The sequence below is a fragment of the Zeus faber genome (genome assembly GCF_960531495.2).
Source record: "Zeus faber genome assembly, chromosome: 5".
NCBI classification, from domain to species: domain Eukaryota; kingdom Metazoa; phylum Chordata; class Actinopteri; order Zeiformes; family Zeidae; genus Zeus; species Zeus faber.
In genome coordinates, this window is record NC_137192.1 from 36,556,536 (window position 1) to 36,576,289 (window position 19,754).

General features: G+C 44.9%; 1 protein-coding gene across 2 annotated transcripts; it reads left to right on the forward strand.

Annotated features, from left to right (window-relative positions):
* The first annotated feature begins 205 nt into the window (after positions 1–205).
* Positions 206–10,429, forward strand: gmppb (GDP-mannose pyrophosphorylase B). 2 transcript variants are annotated; one of them, XM_080000664.1, is made up of 10 exons: positions 206–506; positions 1,396–1,531; positions 1,817–1,897; positions 5,187–5,235; positions 5,690–5,832; positions 5,942–6,100; positions 6,269–6,347; positions 9,312–9,439; positions 9,697–9,879; positions 10,267–10,429. In XM_080000664.1, exons 2-10 carry the CDS (start codon positions 1,403–1,405, stop codon positions 10,396–10,398), a joined length of 1,083 nt encoding a protein of 360 aa, XP_079856790.1. In that variant the 5' UTR covers positions 206–506; positions 1,396–1,402; the 3' UTR covers positions 10,399–10,429. The 2 variants fall into 2 exon arrangements, with proteins under 2 accessions (XP_079856790.1, XP_079856791.1); XM_080000665.1 differs by lacking the exon at positions 206–506 and adding an exon at positions 958–994.
* Positions 10,430–19,754: the final 9,325 nt, after the last annotated feature.

Sequence of the window (19,754 nt, forward strand, 5' to 3'; positions counted from 1 at the left end):
GAGCGGGGGGAGAGGCGGGGTCAGAGTTTGGGCTGTACCATTATCTTCTCTTTGGAGGGGGAGTCCGCTGTTGCCACGGCTGAATCCACGGCTCGTGGCCCCCGGCGTGTCCGCTCCCCCCCGCGCGGTGGGCCAGCCTGCCGGCGGCCGCGGTGCATTGTGGGTCACGTGTGCAGCTGTCACCGCGTCCAAACAGGAAGTGGAAGATACGCGTCACCCGAGAGGTTCAGGTCCGCGAGCCGGAATCAGACCGAACCACCCGGGATCCAAACCGAACCCGAACCCGAACCCGAACCCGGAAGCCACCCGGGATCCAAACCGAACCCGAACCCGAACCCGAACCCGGACCCGAACCCGAACCCGGACCCGGACCCGGACCCGGAAGCCACCCGGGATCCAAACCGAACCCGAACCCGAACCCGGACCCGGACCCGAACCCGAACCCGAACCCGGAAGCCACCCGGGATCCAACCCGGGAGGTGCAGGTCCACAAGCCGGAAGCCCCTGTGAGTTTGGTGAACGACGACAGGAAGTTTTCATCTGATTTATGATTCAAACGTTCTCTATGAAAGGAACCTGATGACGTACAGCGGCCTCCGTTCACCAGGAAGGAACGATGTTTAAATGTTTAAGTGTTTAAGTGTTTATTTCATGTTTTAATGTTCATCTAATGTTTAAATGTTTTAATGTTCATCTAATGTTTAAATGTTTTAATGTTCATTTAATGTTTTAATGTTATTTTACTGGTTTTCGTGTTAACTTACTATTTTTTAATGGTGACGTAGTGTTTTCGTTTAGTTCATCTGTAGAATGATTCTATTTTTTAAAGTTGTAGTATTTGAGGACAAGCCTTGTTGTACAGAGCATCGTTCCATTTGGAGATGCTCCAGGACTGGAATGCAGAGCAACCTGTCAGAGGGTGGAACAAGTACTACAAGAACTTCTACTGCAGTGAAAAGTACAACAAGAAGTTCTACTGCAGTACAAAAAAAAAGTACTTCAAGAACTTCTACTACAGTAAAAAGTACTAAAAGAACTGCAGTAAAAAAAGTGTTACTACAAGAACTTCTTCTACAGTAAAATCAGAAATAGCCACATCACTGTAGTAGTAGTAGTAAGTGAAAGTACCACAGTAAAAGTACATAGTGTATTAAAAGTACTAACTGGGTGTATGATGAGGTGTGATCACTGATTCAGTCCCTGAAATGTACTGAGTTACTTCATCACAACGTGGGACTAATGTTATTAATGATTCTTAAATAACAACAAGATGCTCCGTCCGTAACTCCCATGATCCTCTGCTCCGTCCATAACTCCCATGATCCTTTGCTCCGTCCGTAACTCCCATGATCCTCTGCTCCGTCCGTAACTCCCATGATCCTCTGCTCCGTGCAGCTGAACCATGAAGGCTGTGATCCTGGTAGGCGGGTACGGGACCCGGCTCCGCCCCCTCACACTGAGTGTACCCAAACCGCTGGTGGACTTCTGCAACAAGCCCATCCTGCTCCACCAGGTGGAGGCGCTAGTGAAGGTAAGGAGGGAGGGACCAAGTCCATCCTGCTACACCAGGTGGAGGCGCTAGTGAAGCTTAAAGTGGGGATGGTATCTCAGGAGGTAGAGCTGGTGGTCTAGTCATCTAAAGGTTGCTGGTTGGATCCCAGGCTCCTCCTGCTAGCATGCTGTAGTGTCCTTGAGCAAGACACTTAACCCCTCATTGCTCCTGATGGCTGCGTCCGTTGCTGTTTGAACAATTGTAAGTGGCTTTGGATAAAAGCGTCTGATCAATGTAATGTAAAGTGTGTATGTGGTTGTGTAGGCTGGTGTGGACCATGTGATCCTGGCAGTGAGCTACATGTCTGATCTCCTGGAGAAGGAGATGAAAGCACAGGAGCAGAGAGTGAGTATACTAACTAGTACTATCGCACCAACTAGTACTACTACTAACTACATACATGTTATCATACAGACACAACAGACATGTCATCCATACAACATACAGTGGGGCAAAAAAGTATTTAGTCAGCCAACAATTGTGCAAGTTCTCCCACTTAAAAAGATGAGAGAGGCCTGTAATTTTCATCATAGGTTCACGTCGACTATGAGAGACAGAATGGGGGGAAAGAATCCAGGAAATCACATTGTCTGATTTTTAAAGACTTTATTTGCAAATTATTGTGGAAAATAAGTATTTGGTCAATAAGAAAAGTTCATCTCAATACTTTGTTATATACCCTTTGTTTGCAATGACAGAGGTCAAACGTTTTCTGTAAGTCTTCACAAGGTTTTCACACACTGTTGCTGGTATTTTGGCCCATTCCTCCATGCAGATCTCCTCTGGAGCAGTGATGTTTTGGGGCTGTCGCTGGGCAACACGGACTTTCAACTCCCTCCAAAGATTTTCTATGGGGTTGAGATCTGGAGAATGGCTAGGCCACTCTAGGACCTTGAAATGCTTGTTTTACGAAGCCACTCCTTCGTTGCCCGGGCGGTGTGTTTGGGATCATTGTCATGCTGAAAGACCCAGCCACATTTAATCTTCAATGCCCTTGCTGATGGAAGGAGGTTTTCACTCAAAATCTCACGATACATGGCCCCATTCATTCTTTCCTTTACACGGATCAGTCGTCCTGGTCCCTTTGCAGAAAAACAGCCCCAAAGCATGATGTTTCCACCCCCATGCTTCACAGTAGGTATGGAGTTCTTTGGATGCAACTCAGCTTTCTTTCTCCTCCAAACACGACAAGTTGAGTTTTTACCAAAAAGTTCTATTTTGGTTTCATCTGACCATATGACATTCTCCCAATCCTCTTCTGGATCATCCAAATGCTCTCTAGCAAACTTCAGACGGGCCTGGACATGTACTGGCTTAAGCAGGGGGGCACGTCTGGCACTGCAGGATTTGAGTCCCTGGCGGCGTAGTGTGTTACTGATGGTAGCCTTTGTTACTTTGGTCCCAGCTCTCTGCAGGTCATTCACTAGGTCCCCCCGTGTGGTTCTGGGATGTTTGCTCATGGTTCTTGTGATCATTTTGACCCCACGGGGTGAGATCTTGCTTGGAGCCCCAGATCGAGGGAGATTATCAGTGGTCTTGTATGTCTTCCATTTTCAAATAATTGCTCCCACAGTTGATTTCTTCACAACAAGCTGCTTACCTATTGCAGATTCAGTCTTCCTAGCCTGGTGCAGGTCTACAATTTTGTTTCTGGTGTCCTTTGACAGCTCTTTGGTCTTGGCCATAGTGGAGTATGGAGTGTGACTGTTTGAGGTTGTGGACAGGTGTCTTTTATACTGATAACGAGTTCAAACAGGTGCCATTAATACAGGTAAAGAGTGGAGGACAGAGGAGCCTCTTAAAGAAAAAGTTACAGGTCTGTGAAAGCCAGAAATCGTGCTTGTTTGTAGGTGACCAAATACTTATTTTACCGAGGAATTTACCAATTAATTCATTAAAAATCCTACAATGTGATTTCCTGGATTCTTTCCCCCCATTCTGTCTCATAGTCAAAGTGAACCTATGATGAAAATTACAGGCCTCTCTCATCTTTTTAAGTGGAAGAACTTGCACAATTGACAGCTGACTAAATACTTTTTTGCCCCACTGTACATGTTATCATACAGACAACATACATGTTATCATACAGACAACATACCTGCACAAACCATACAGGTTATTGTACATACAACATACATGTCATCATATGCACAACATACATGTCATCATACAGACAACATACATGTCATCATACGCACAACACACCTGTTATCATACATACAACATACCTGCACAAACCATACAGGTTATTATACAGACAGCATACATGTTATCATACATACAACATACCTGCACAAACCATACAGGTTATTATACAGACAACATACATGTTATCATAAACACAACATACATGTCATCATACATACAACATACATGTCATCATACATACAATCATACATACAACATACCTGCACAAACCATACAGGTTATTATACATACAGCATACATGTTATCATACACACAACATACATGTCATCATACGCACAAGATACATGTCATCATACGCACAACATACATGTTATCATACATACACCATACCAGCACAACCATACAGGTTATTTTACATACAACATGCATGTTATCATAAACACAACATACATGTTATCATACGCACAACATACATGTTATCATACGCACAACATACATGTTATCATACGCACAATATACATGTTATCATACACACAACATACATGTTATCAAACTTACACCATACCTGCACAAACCATACATGTTATCGTACACACAACATACATGTTATCGTACCCACAACATACATGTTATCATACACACAAAATGCATGTTATTATGCGCACAACATGCATGTTATGATACATACAGCATACCTGCACCAACCATACTTGTTATCATACATTTTATCATAAATACAACATGTTATCATACATACAACATACATGCTATCATACATACACCATACCTACACAAACCATACATGTTATCATTCATACAACATACATGTTATCATACACACAACATACATGTTATCATATGCACAACATACATGTTAACCAACAACCATACAGGTTATTATACATACAACATACATGTTATCAGTCATACAACATACATGTTATCATATGCACAACATGCATGTTATCATATGCACAACATGCATGTTATCATACACACAACATACATGTTATCATATGCACAACATACAGTACGTGTTAACAAACAGACACCATACCAGCACCAACCATACAGGTTATTATACATACAACATACTTGTTATCATACATGTCATCATACATACAACATACATGTTATCATGTATGTTGCCTTGCAGCAACACACGCCTGGCGTCACACCTAGGACCTGGGAATACCGGTTCGCTGTTTGGCTTCATATCAAACCGCTTTGAAAATATTTACACTGGCCCAACCCTACCAAATACTACTAACTAGTATTACTCTACTAACCATTATGCTAACTACTACTAGTACTAACCAGTACACTGACTGGCACTACTTCTAACTAGTACTAGTACCACTACTAACTAGTACCATTGCACTGGTTAACCAGATCAATCTCGATGTTTAGAACTGGAGCTCCAGGTTATGTTGGTTACCATGGTTACAGCCGACTTACTTGTTGTTATTGTGGTGTTTTTTCTCAGCTAGGGATTCGGATTTCTCTGTCTCATGAGAAGGAGCCGCTCGGAACCGGTGAGTCCAACTCTGCTAGGGCCTCACTTCCTGTTCCTGTCTGTGCAAAGGGTAGGGGACCAGCACGGGCTCCAGCACGGGGTCCAGCACGGGACTAGCAGGGGGGCCAGTAGGGGACCTTCACAGGGTCCAGTAGGGGTCTAGAAGGGGACCAGCAGGGGTACAGTAGAGGGTCTAGTAGGGGTCCAGTAGGGGTCCAGTAGGGGTCTAATAGGGGACCAGTAGGGGACCAGCAGGGGTTTCCAGTAGAGGGTCTAGTAGGGGACCAGCAGGGGGTCTAGTAGGGGTCTAGTAGGGGTCCAGTAGAGGGTCCAGTAGAGGGTCTAGTAGGGGTCCAGTAGAGGGTCCAGTAGAGGGTCTAGTAGGGGTCCAGTAGGGGACCAGCAGAGGTTTCCAGTAGAGTGTCTAGTAGGTGGTCCAGTACGGGGTCCTCTAAACCCTGCCCCTCCCCCAGCCGGACCGCTGGCCCTGGCCAGGGACTTCCTGTCGGACGACACGGAACCGTTCTTCGTGCTGAACTCGGACGTGATCTGCGACTTCCCCTTCCAAGAAATGCTGCTGTTCCACCGTCACCACGGCAACCAGGGAACCATCGTGGTGAGGGCTGCTGACATGCGACCTTTCCTTGTATTTAAATATATTTGATGATGTGTAAATGGATTTGATCATCCTATTGAAGTTACATTGATGGTGTCGACGCTGCCAGGTGACCCGGGTGGAGGAGCCGTCTAAGTACGGTGTGGTGGTGTTCCGGGCGGAGGACGGCAGGATCCACCGCTTCGTAGAAAAACCTCAAGTGTTCGTTTCCAACAAGATCAACGCCGGGATGTACGTGTTGAGCCCCAGCGTGCTGGACCGCATCCAGGTACTGTGTCCTACACTGCTACTACTGTTGTACTGCCATATTTAAACACTGCTACTGCAGTACTACAATATTTAAACACTGCTACTGTTCCCTTTATTTATCCAACATCAAGGGTGTGTGTGTGTGTGGGTGTGTGTATATAAAGTCGTTGTTGTTGTCGTCCTGCAGCTACGTCCGACCTCCATAGAGAAGGAGATCTTCCCTGTGATGGCGGAGCAGGGTCAGCTGTACGCCATGGAGCTGCAGGGTCAGTAGTACTACATAGTACTCAGTGCAGTACATAAGGAGGGAGCAGACGTAAAACATTGTAAAACATTGTAAAACAGGTTTTAATGACGGGCTGCTGATTGTGGGCGGAGTCTCTGGTGGCGGAGGTGATGATGTCACTTCCTCTTCTCAGTGGCACTAGGGCGCGTTTAGAAGCAACAGGAGGAAGTGATTCAGGGTTAGATTCAGGTACAAATTGCATTCAGAGATTTTTCAAATTCACCATTTCTTACAAATGATACACAACAGACCGAGGAGCCCATGCTGCGTTCAAAGTAAACTCAGAAAATTGTAACTCATGCTGCGTTTCAGAGAACTGGGAAAAACGGTAATTCCTACGTGACACGACCAAGCTGCACCGTGTGTTGCTGCTGAGGGCTCCAGCCTCTCTGAACTCTGAAATCTAAAACTATCTGCAACACAACAATGACGGAAGCTACCGACACGGTTGAGGTGTCGTTTAAGCCGGTATGTCACAAACATCTTGTGATTGAAGTTTCATCCAAATCTATTCACATACGGAGCAGATATTAGCCAAAAATATGACCCGAAATATTCAGCTGCTCCTGCTTGACTGACACGCCACTATTCATAAACAAAATGAAGGAGATGAGATTTACAGTGAGACGCTTTATGATGTCATTATATTATTTACTGTCAATGAGATTTACGGTGAGACGCTTTATGATGTCATATATTATTTACTGTCAATGAGATTTACGGTGAGACGCTTTATGATCTCGTCATATTATTTACTATAATGATATATACAGTAAGATGCTTTAGGATGTCATTATATTATTTACTATAATGATATATACAGTAAGATGCTTTAGGATGTCATATTATTTACTGTCAATGAGATTTAAGGTGAGAGGCTTTATGATGTCATTATATAATTTACTATAATAATATATACAGTAAGATGCTTTATGATGTCATTATATAATTTACTATAATGATATATACAGTAAGATGCTTTATGATGTCATCATATTATTTACTATAATGATATATACAGTAAGACGCTTAATGACATCATCTTATTATCTACTATAAATTATATTTACAGTAAGACGCTTAATGACATCATCTTATTATTTACTATAAATTATATTTACAGTAAGACGCTTAATGACATCATCATATTATTTACTATAAACTATATTTACAGTAAGACGCTTAATGACATCATCTTATTATTTACTATAAATTATATTTACAGTAAGACGCTTAATGACATCATCATATTATTTACTACAAATGAGATTTACAGTGAGACGCTTTGTGACGTCATATTATTTACTATAAATTATATTTACAGTACATTGCTTAATGACATCATATTATTGACTATAAATGACATTTACAGTAAGACGCTTTATGACATCATATTATTTATGATAAATGTTCAGGTTCGGGTTCAGAATGTACGTTGGACCGTGTCCAGTGTGCGGTGTAGACTCTGTCACTCTGTAGTGGTTAGAGATTACAAACTAAATGTTTACGTGTGTATTTATGTACTTTGTTACCAGGTAGATATCTGTTGATCTGTTAGATTAATATTTTATCTCTTTGGTTCCATTACTTTACTGGAATCATGAAAAAAATACGAAAAGGAACTCGTGACCACATCGAGTTGAATACACTCTAAAGTACGACTGACTGATGCGTTCAAGATCCAGCGAGGCGTCGGAAAAATAGAAGCCGTGCAATGGTAATTACCCACAGAAATACCGTTAATCACGTTTTTGGTATTTTATGGAAGCGTATCTTATTGAAAATATGATTCAAGAAAATAAGTCACCACTAAAATGACATCAATTCCACTACGACGGTAAATCTCCGTTAAGACGTAAACCTTCTTAAATACGTCATCATTGACACACACGAGACACAACGTCACCTCCGTCACTGAGACTCCACATGTACTTACACACAACAAGGTAAGTAACAACAATGACAAGGTTTGGTTTTAAATCAAAAAGAAATGGTTGTTTTAGTGAAACTTAATCTATAAACAGTTTCCTACACATACACGTCACAGGTTTCAATGAAAAGACACAACGTGTTCAGTACTGACAAGTTCTTCCACAATAATTCTAATTCCAAATGAATGTTAAAGTTCATTCATTACATTACATTACATTACATTAAAATGCATTTAGCAGACGCTTTTATCCAAAGCCACTTACAATTATTCAAACAGCGACGGACGCAGCCATCAGGAGCAATGAGGGGTTAAGTGTCTTGCTCAAGGACACTACAGCATGCTAGCAGGAGGAGCCTGGGATCCAACCAGCAACCTTTAGCAACCTTCATTCATGTTGTTTGCGTTACAATATAGACAAGTCATCTATTCAAGTGCATTTTACAATTGTAGATTATTAACAGAAGAAATACAATGAAGTACTAATTTAAACAAACATGTATTTATTATATTTATAAAGTAACATTAACATATTATTATTGTTGTTATTGTTATTATTAATATGAGTATTATTCATAATAATATTAATAGTATTATTATTATTATTCATATTGTCCGTGGCTGGTGCAGGCTGTGGAGATTTACACTGACGTTGCCTGTTTCTCTCCACCTGTCTCTCTTTGCACCTGTCTGTCTCTCCACTTATCTCCTCATCTTTCTGTCTCTCCACCATTTGTTTCCTTGCCTGTCTGTCTACTCGCTTGTTCGTCTCTGCCTTTCTCCCTCTCCAGCTGTCTCTCTCCACCTGTTTCCTCGCCTGTCTCTCTGCTTGTCTCTCTGCCTGTCTCTCTCTCTCTCCGCCTTTCCCTCGAACATCTCTGTCCCTCCACCTGTCTGTCCCTCCACCTGTCTGTCCCTCCGCCTGTATCTCTGCGCCTGTCTTTCTCTCCGCTTGTCTCCTCGCCTATCTGTCTCCTCGCCTATCTGTCTCTCCGCCTGTCTGTCTCTCTCCAGGCTTCTGGATGGACATCGGTCAGCCTAAAGACTTCCTGACAGGGATGTGTATGTACCTACAGTCACTACGGCAACAAGCTCCAGAGCGGCTGCTGACAGGAAGTGGTTTCCTTGGAAACGTTCTGGTGGTGAGTTCCCTAGCAACCCTGTTACTAGGGACTAAAACATACAATGAAAAATGTTCACATATTTCAAGATGGCTGCTGATGTGAGGCTTCGAGTCCGTTAGCAGTTAGCATGTTAGCGGTTAGCATGCTAGCATGTTAGCTTGGGGGTGGAGTCGCTGGATTCAGAACTAGTGACGCAAGAGTCGCTGCTCGAGGGCTTTGTTCTGACCGGGTACCAACGGGGTTCTGCTCTGGTTCTGACGGGTCTCCCGCTGCAGGATCCCTCCGCCCGTATCGGGGAGAACTGCACCATCGGCCCCAACGTGACGCTGGGGCCGGGCGTGGTGGTGGAAGACGGCGTGCGGATCAAGCGCTGCACGGTGCTGAAGGGGGCCCGGGTTCGATCCCACTCCTGGCTGGAGAGCTGCATCGTGGGTTGGAACTCCTCGGTCGGCCAGTGGGTGAGTACGGATCGGTACCGAGTACACAGATGGTACTGGGGATGGTAGCTCAGGAGGTAGAGCTGGTGGTCTAGTCATCTAAAGGTTGCTGGTTGGATCCCAGGCTCCTCCTGCTAGCATGCTGTAGTGTCCTTGAGCAAGACACTTAACCCCTCATTGCTCCTGATGGCTGCGTCCGTCGGTGTTTGAATAATTGTAAGTGGCTTTGGATAAAAGCCTCTGATCAATGACTAAATGTAATGTAAATGTAATGACGACTAATAATACAATGATAACACTACCGTCACTGGAGGTTCGAGCAGCGGCCGGTGGGGACCCGGCGAGGGCGCCAGCCGAGGGATCTGTTCAGCGAGTGCTAAGTCTCTGCCGCTGGTTCTGTGCTTCCAGGTCCGGATGGAGAACGTGACGGTTCTGGGTGAAGACGTGATCGTGAACGATGAGCTCTACCTCAACGGTGCCAACGTTCTGCCGCACAAGTCCATCACGGACTCAGTGGCAGAACCTCGCATCATCATGTAGCTGCAGAACCGGAGTGCAGCGAAAACTAACTGTGCTACAAAGGGAGGGATGGGTGGATGGATGGAGGGATGGATGGGTGGATGGATGGAGGGATGGATGGGTGGCGGGATGGAGGGATGGGTGGAGGGTTGAAGATTGGGGGAAATCATTTAAAATGTATTAGTTTACGGGTGAGAGAAAGGGACGATGCAGCTTCCTGTCAAACGGTGGAGGGAGGGAGGGCCAAGCCGTCACTGTCGGCCATCTTGGCTCCGTAGACCTGTGCTGTGGCCGTTGCTAAGTAACCGTTGACCTTGTTGCCACGGTGACATTGTGGACTGTGCTGTTGGAGCGCTCACCTTCTACACTACAAATCATCTCCCACAATGCACTGCGCTAACAGATGTTTCATTTCAAGATGGCCGCCTTCTGACGAGAATTCACAACGTCACATCAAACGTATCGATAATCAATCGGCGGGAAAATTCAACATCCGGTTTGGACGAATGGTCTCAAACTGCTCATGTAGGTTCTGGAAGGTTCTGGAGCCTGAGGTCCAGGTGCCAGACCTCCGGTTCCTCACCTTAACAGTTTTGAAGACCCTTCTAAAATGTCTTTGAAGGCGTGTTGCTTACTGAAACACTACTGAAACAGAACAAACTGTTTGCGACTTTGTTTCTAACCCTCGGGGCCTCAAGGAGCTCGGGGCCTCAAGGAGCTCGGGGCCTCAAGGAGCTCAGGGCCTCAAGGAGCTGGCAGCGTTCTGGCCTCGTGGCTTTGGGTCAGTTCACCATGTTGAACGGTTTATTCAAGGAAATCTCTGGTGTTTTAAACATACGCTTGTTTTGGGACCAGTGGGAATGGGTCCCAGTGAGGGCCCGGTGCCTTTCTACTGGAGCTGTTCTCCCAAAGCTGGATCAAAGGAAACGGGTCCGGTTCCGAACCGCTCGGGTCGACTCCCGACAACCAGAACTTAGGTTTGGGGCTTTCAAGGGTTTTCCTGGAACAGAGCAGAAGGACGTGGACGTGTCATGAAGAACAGAAGCTGCTGCTTCCTGCTGCTGCTTCTTACCTTTACCCAGTTCAAAACGTCAGAATAACAACGTTAATTTCCAGCAAATTCATTAAAGTTTCATAGAATGATACAATTTTAAATGAAATAATGACTGACCAATTAAACCAAAATGTGCGTCTCTGACTCAACAAGATAATATGAATATGATGAAAACATAATTTTAGTACATATATAGAATTGTGGTTCTGGAAACAATCATCACATGATTATTGAGCAAAGTAATAAATGACTTTGTAATTTGAAGGATTGGTTACTACTACTAGTTACTTTTATGTTTGATGTTTGTCCTGTGAGCTGAAGAAAATAAAAACAAACTTTTTAATCCATCACTTTATGAGAAACATGATCTGTGTGTTCCAATGGAATTCGGGGAAATCGGAGCGATTACCATTTTAAAGAAAATACCTCTACGCCTTTGATTTAGAACAATGTGAATGGGGTCGTCATGGCGACGTTACCTTTCTTGTTCCGTGTGCGTGTGTGATTCATGCCGGTTCTGGTGGCTACGATATAATACTGTCCTTATACACCAGAATTAATTGGGACAATGCCTGTACACTCACCGGTGGACACCCCCCCCGAACACACACACACACACATACAGGCAAAAAAGAAATAAAACGCTTCACAAACGGGTGACCAAACACCGGACCGTTAGCGAAACCCTCATGACAAGCCTCCTGCTTGGAAGCGCTACGATTTAATATCGACCTTATACACCAGCCCCTGCTTTGAACACTCCCCAGCTCCCTCCTGGTTGCATCCCTCTCTTTTCCTCCCTCATTTGCTGCCATAACTATGACAGGAAGAGGCCGCGTGATCAGTTGCTGTTCCAGTTTTGCTGGACCTATTTTATTGTTTTCCAATACATGTTGCATGATATTTCTATGTTTATGTTTTTCCATGTACATGTTATTGTTTGTTTCTATGTTTGTTTTTCCATGTACATGTTATTTGGTTCTGTGTTAATTTCCCTCACTGTGGTGAATCTCCTCCTCTTGCAGTAGTGAAGAGTTGTTTCTAGAGCCAAACATGATAATAGTCGTCCACAGAGGGGCTGCTGCTGCTTGTGTGCTCTGCTCCTCACAGAACAGAGTTGTTGCAGCAGTTGTTGATGATTAAAGATGAATAAAGAGTTTCATTGCAGCTTGACAAGTTCAACTCACTCTGTCCTACATGCAACGCAACAAGTACTCTGTAGTACGTCCAGTATGATGACAGCATGGGTGGGTGGGGGTGACGCTGCAGCACAGGGCGTCAACCTGCTTGTTGACATACCACCGCTCAAACACCTACCACTTGGAGGCGTAAAGCTGAGAAGTGGACTGTGCACAAGAACCTACGACCATCCACGCTGTTCAAGCCAAAGCCAACAGACAGCGTCCCAGGAACGGTAGCGAGGTCACCCAGCCCCCGGCCTGCGACAGTGCATGGGGTGCACATCGCTTCTCCTTCCCTGACACCCGCCTCTTGTTCACCAGCTAATGCTAGCTTTGTACTCGCGCTCTTCAAGTGGACCGCCGTTGTGCTCCACCTCAGATCTTCATAATCTCAATAATCACCTCCGCCCGGATTGCACGGACATTCTCAAAGAAGCTGGAATATTTTGTAGAGGTTGTCATCCACACAGACCTCGCCCGTATGTTTTCTTACAACTTCCCCAAACTCCATTCCATCTCTGTGGTCTTGTCATACCCCAACTTCCTCATCATGTCATGAACAGGTGAATCTGTCCAACCTCCGCCCACTTCCTCACTCCAAACCTATCTCAGAGCGACCTTGCATTCAACTGCCTTTGTTCAACACTCGCTCGCTCAACAATGAAAGATTTCCTCATTTCATCTGCTTCACTGACACATGGCACCACCCCTCCACCACTGGTTCTCATTGGACCAGCCCCCCCCCCCAAGCAGGGTTCGCATTAATTGATAAACCTGGCCTTGAAGGGCGGGGAGGACATGAAAACAACAACAACCACTGTTTCATTTCCTGCCGCTCATTCTCTGCAACACCTTTCCTTCAAACTCTCGGCTCACCCTCCTGTCGTCCCTGCTCTTATTGTCGTGCTTTAATTAGTAACCTGTTATGGTTCCATTTAGACACATGAAAACCTACAATATGTTATACTAAAATCCATGGGAGATAAACCAAATATAATATACTGTATAAAACTATCGCTTAAAAATACCTTTGAAAAGTACAAGACTTTATAAAGCACCAGACAGAGCCATGTGTGACTAGTAGAGAGAACTATCTCCCGAGGTCATGTAAGAGACGAGCCCTGACTGAGCAGGCAGCACACTCAGTGGTTTTGTTTTTTTGGAGACCGACTGTTGCTAGAAAACTACCAATTAATGAACGCCATCTTCGAGACAACGAGGGTTTCGGCTATGAAGGCTGTGATTGGCTGGCTAAGAAGCGACATCAGAGGACAGCTAAACAAAGAATCCAGACTACGAGTGGCTCAAAACACATTTCTGATTATTTTCTGACACAAAAAGAGGCGAGATATGCAAAGGAGCAAACGCCTCGCCGTGACTGTGAAGACAGGAGCTCCAAGGAGGAAAACAGTCAGTTTTACGAAGCTTCCTCTGAGTTTTGCTGATGTGTCGGTTTTTTTCCAATACGCAATAAAACTTGTATGCATCAGATTCTGTTTCTGTTCCAGTGATTTTTTTTCCAAGTATTTTAAGGTTAGAACAAGATCCAGGCTTCCGTCTTCACAGGCCTCAACCTCAATCTGTTTCACCATGATAATTCACAGGCTTCAGCCTGAGTATTTTAAACCATGACCTTAAACAAGCCTCCATCCCCAAGTCTGGAGCTTTGTTTAGCCACGACATAACCCCCCCCACACACAGCCGTGGTGACATCCTGGATTTGGGCAGCTCCACTGGCCTCACCACACATCAACTCTCCAGCCTCAACCTTAACATCTCTGACCACCTGGTGATCACTATGGAATATCCTTCAGAGATCTTCCAGCCTCAAGTCCTTCTCCTCAATCGTAAAGCCCTCCATAACCAACCACCATCACTCCCCTGACACCAACCTCATGTCTCCACCACTCAGGACCAAGCACCGGACCTGGGGCGACAGCCTTCTCCATAGCCACCCCTCCCTCTGGAATTCTCTCCCCAAACACATCCCAGATTAAACTGATCTGTCCATGTTGAAATCACTGATCAGAATTCACCTTTTGCTTTTAATGTCTGACTAATGTTGCTTTCTATGATCATTTCAACTTATTGTGAGTGTCTTTGAGTACCCTGAAAAGTGCTCTATGAATGAAATGTATTGCTTCGATTTTTTAAATTAATATTATTAATAATATTTTGGGAATTTTTCTGGCTAAAAGTATTTGAACACGCTGGCAGTACACACAGACATGTTGAGGTGTCGTGAGAACCGGGACCTTTCAGACGTCTTGTCGTTCAAGTTTGATCAATATCGATCTAAATTTGGAGCAGAAATTAGTGAAAACTGTTCTAATTTTACCGGAAGTTGACGAACATTGGCGCAGCGTGCCGGCATTTGTGACATCATCATCCCATGTTATATAAGTCAGGTTCTCTGGGTGCTCGGTCGCTTTGGATTCCTGCCACTGCTATCGTTGTGTTCGGCCTCACCACGATGCAGCTGCATCCCTTCGCGCATCACAGAGTTTGCCTTATCTTGAACACGTACGAATCTGTAAGGTCAAACTGACACCATCTTAGAAGCACGAGCCAAGGGGGAAGCCGACTGGCGCCTTCAATCAATGACCACCGTCATTGTTTCTCTAGCAGCAGAGAGATTCGGGCTGGAGGAAAATAAAGCAACAAAGGCCCCATGCACCATGAACAACAGAGTGAGCAAGATCCTCCAGCTCAGGAAGGAGCTGAAGACCTTGAGGCGACAGTACAAGGAGGCGAGCGAGGAGAAGAGGGGCGCTCTCTCAGAGCTGCGCCACACCTTCTGCAAGAAACTCACTACCTTGACGATAGCCACTGGGGCACAGGGGCAGTGGGCAGCTCACCTCCTCCAAATCAGCTACCTCAGAGACACCTTTAGTGATGCAAGCAGGGAGCAAGATCTGGGCCAAAGCAAGTCCTTAAATAATAATTAATCCTCCTGTGCCAACCCTGAACTTCAAGGAAAAAGAGCCCACCTTGAAGGAGACTGGTGGGCACGGTGACACATGAAAGGACTGGCCTTGGTAGTAGCGCAAAACCATGCTATGATAAGGTGAAGGGGAAGGGTAGGAGAGCCATGATCCAGGAGGAGGTACGAGCATCAGTCGATGAGGAGCGTGCCACTCGGATGGTTGGAATGTGGCAGCAGGGTGCCTGGACATGATGGGAGCAAGTAGTGGAGCGAAAGGTGACATTGATCGAGCTCTGGAAAGCGGAGCCCCATCGCATCAAGTGTTTGATCTAGGGGGTGTATGATGTTCTACACATCTTTGGGAAAGTCGAGTCACTAGCATGCCCTCAGTGCCAGAGGAGAGGGACTGTCGAGTACATTCTCAGCTGCTGCTCGAAAGCCCTGGGTGAGGGCTGCTACTGTTGGCGTCATGACCAAGTTCTTAAGGTCATTGCCGACACCATCTGCAGTGGAATTAACCGTTGCAAGCACATCCGCCCAGTGAAGAAAACCATCGCTTTCATCAGAGCTGGTCAGAGGCCAACAGCAGCTTCCAGGAACTCCTCCCATGGCCTGCTCTCAACTGCACAGGACTGGGAGCTGAAGGTTGACCTGGGTAAGCAACTCAAGTTCCAAGTAACTGTTGCCGTCACAACATTGAGGCCAGACATGGTGCTGCTCTCAGAAGCCTCAAAGCAGGTCATCCTGTTGGAACTCACTGTCCCTTGGGAAGACCGCATCGAGGAAGCCAATGAAGAGAGGCAAGTATGCCGAGTTGGTGGAGCAGTGCCGTGCCAATGGGTGGCGAGCGAGGTGTGAGCCCATCGAAGTAGGGAGCAGAGGGTTTTCTGGCCAGTCCCTCTGTAGGGCCTATAACATGCTGGGCATCATAGGAGCGAGGAAGCGAAGGGCCATAAAGATGATCACAGAGGCAGCTGAAATTGCCTAAAGATGGCTGTGGATCAGGAGAGGAGAGGCGTGGGTGACGTAGTGCTACCAGGACACAAGCTGCGACATGATCATCCCGGCGGGTTGCCTGGGCGAGGGTCTGTTGCAAGATCTGAAACACCTAATGAACCCAGGATACAACACTGATGATGTGTCCAGGTGCATCACAAGATGTATATGTAAAACCATATATTATTTCTGACTCCCCAAAATAAACTGTTCGACTCAGAGAGCTGCTAAGAGAACATCTCTGATCCGACCCTTTTGCAAGTAAAAACCAGTGTCTGTCTGCCTCTTTATTTAAAACCACCAGCTGGCAAACTGCAGATTAAAGCCACCCTTTCATTTCTGTACCATCCTCACTTAACGACCAAGTTCCGTTCCTATGACCAAGTCATTAAGGAATTGGTCGATGAGCGAGGCCACGCCCCCTTACCGTTATTTCAAGGTAAGGAGGCGTGGCGATTGTGAACGCTAGTGTAGTGAATACTGACAGACTGCAGGAACGAGACTGAGAATGGTGATGAGATGTATATAGTATATATAGTTTAAACAGTTTATATAGTGAATATAGGATATACAGTGGTACCTTGATTTACGAGCGCACTAACATACAAGTTTTCCGAGTTACGAGCCATCGTTCCATCGATGTTTTGTATTGATTTGTGAGCAAAAATGTCAGTTATGAGGAGCGAGCTTCAGGTGCCGCCACTGGTGGGCGTGGCCTTACTCCTTCACTTCACGTGGTGACCTGAGCGTGGAAGCTTCTCTTTTGTGCTTTTTGTGCTTTTTGTGCAGTTATTTTGCTCCAAAAAAAAGTTCTAACCTGGGTCCTAAGAAAGTAGGTGCTGAGAAGAAGAAGCGGATGATGTCATTGACTTAAAGCATGAAATCATAGAAAAACTTGAGCCATTCTCTTCGACATTCTCTTTTATGATGTTTGATTATGTTTTTATACAATATTTGTTATTTATAAATAAATTTTTCTTATTTAAAAACTTGGAACATGAAAAAAATTGGGTGTTTTTTTGGGGCTGGAACAGGTGAATGGATGAATGGGTGAACGGGTGACTGGCATTTCAATGAATTTCAAAGGGGAAAAGTGATTTGATCTACGAGCAGATTGAATTACGAGCTCTGTCACGGAACCAATTCAACTCTTAAGTCAAAGTACCACTGTATAGTGGTACTTTTATACCATATACTGGATACCATATATATGGTATACACTATATATTTAGCTATATATAGCTTATACTTTATACACTATGTGCACTGTATATACAATATTATAGTATATATAGTGTATACAGTATATATAGTATATATAGTGTATATAGTATATATAATGTATATAGTATATAAAGATACTTGGTATTGTAAACAGTGTACAATACAGACTGGTCAGAGAGCTGGTTTGTAAGTCTGAACCCTGGTTAAACAGGTAGTTAAACAGGTAGTTAAACAGGTGGTTAAACAGGTGGTTAAACAGGTGGTTAAACAGGTGGTTAAACAGGTAGTTAAACAGGTGGTTAAACAGGTGGTTAAACAGGTAGTTAAACAGGTAGTTAAACAGGTAGTTAAACAGGTGGTTAAACAGGTGGTTAAACAGGTAGTTAAACAGGTGGTTAATCATGTGGTTAAGCAGGTATGTTGAAGTTTTCCTGGTTGTGCAGTTCATTAGAAGCAGCGCGGGATCTGCCAGCAGTATCAGGCTGATACATTTTCATCTCTCGACGAGCGGAATTTGAAGTCGCATGGACAGCACCACCATGTTTCCCAAATTGGAAACATGTTCCTGCTTTCAAAAAAGTGCCTGAAGCTGCGTCTTGCATGAAGGCCAAACAAGCCCCGACACGTCTCCCACTGTGTCACATCACATCAAAGGAAATTATGTCACTGATACAGATGTGAAACATCTGACCGGACTCGTTCAGACGCATCTACTTGCACTCACTGACGTTGGCGTTGATCACTAATATCCAACGGAGAGGACCGTTCCTCTCCGTTGGATATTAGTGATTGTTAAAGTTAAATTGTTATAAACTTTGTTCGTTGGCGGTACATATATTATATATATATATATATATATATAATACATATATTATATATATATATATTGTATATATATTGGCACGGTGGCGCAGTGCATTGCACTGCTGCCTCACAGCAAGAAGGTCCTGGGTTCGATTCCCGCCTGGGGCGCTGTTGGCACCGTGCTCCGGTGGGTTATCTCCCAAACAGGAGCCTTTCTGTGTGGAGTTTGCATGTTCTCCCCGTGCTCACATGGGGTTTCCTCCACCTCACGTCAGTAAGGACCCCCCTCAAAAACATGCACACATCATGGTCTGACCAGCGATGGACACTTATCACCTGGTCCCCGGGCGCGTCCACGTACGCTGCCCACTGCTCCTGGCTGTGCCCCCGGAGGAAGGACAAGCCAGGATGGTTAAATGCAGAGAATCCATTTCACCGGCCACCATCAAAAGTGTGTGTGCAAGCATGTGTTGTAGTGTGGTGTGTTGCGTGACTAATAAAGACTGTTTCTTCTATACATCGTACAAGAGTTCACGTGAAAGCACTGCTGTAAATAAAATTCTTCTAACAGGGATCAACATCATAATTTTGAGTGACAGGAGGTGGATCCGGTTCCCTTTGGATTTGAAAGGCCGGAGTCGTTGCTGGAGCTGCAGGAGCAGAGCTGCTACAGCACAAAACAAGATGTGGATGCATGACATCACCCTTGCTCTGGATCAGCATCTCCCCTGAACATCCTTTCCTCCGTCAGGGAAGCATCTTGCTGCTCGTCCCTTTCACGACCACAGACCACAGAGAAACAGACCGAACGCTGCACGCTGCGCTCTCCTCTTGTAGCCCTAAAGAGCAAGCAGGCCCCTCCCACATCAGTAGATAATTGGTTGGTAACACATGGTTTGACCTGGAATCGACACAATGTGGTTAAAACATTGATTGAGTGGGTGTTTGATAGCAACTGCACCAAATACAAACCTACTTGTTCTGATAGTAGGAAGGAATTTCAAAAATCCTTCAACCAGAAGCATGTTCGTGATAGTACAGTGTAGATAGTGAGTGTTTGTATTGTTCTGATAATTGTACTTATTACATTAAATCTATAGTATGAAAGGCTAGGGCACCTCCTGTTTGTTTTACTGGAGGAGGAAAAAAAAGTGTTTTAGGGCCTGTTAACTCTGCCCAAATACATTTATTT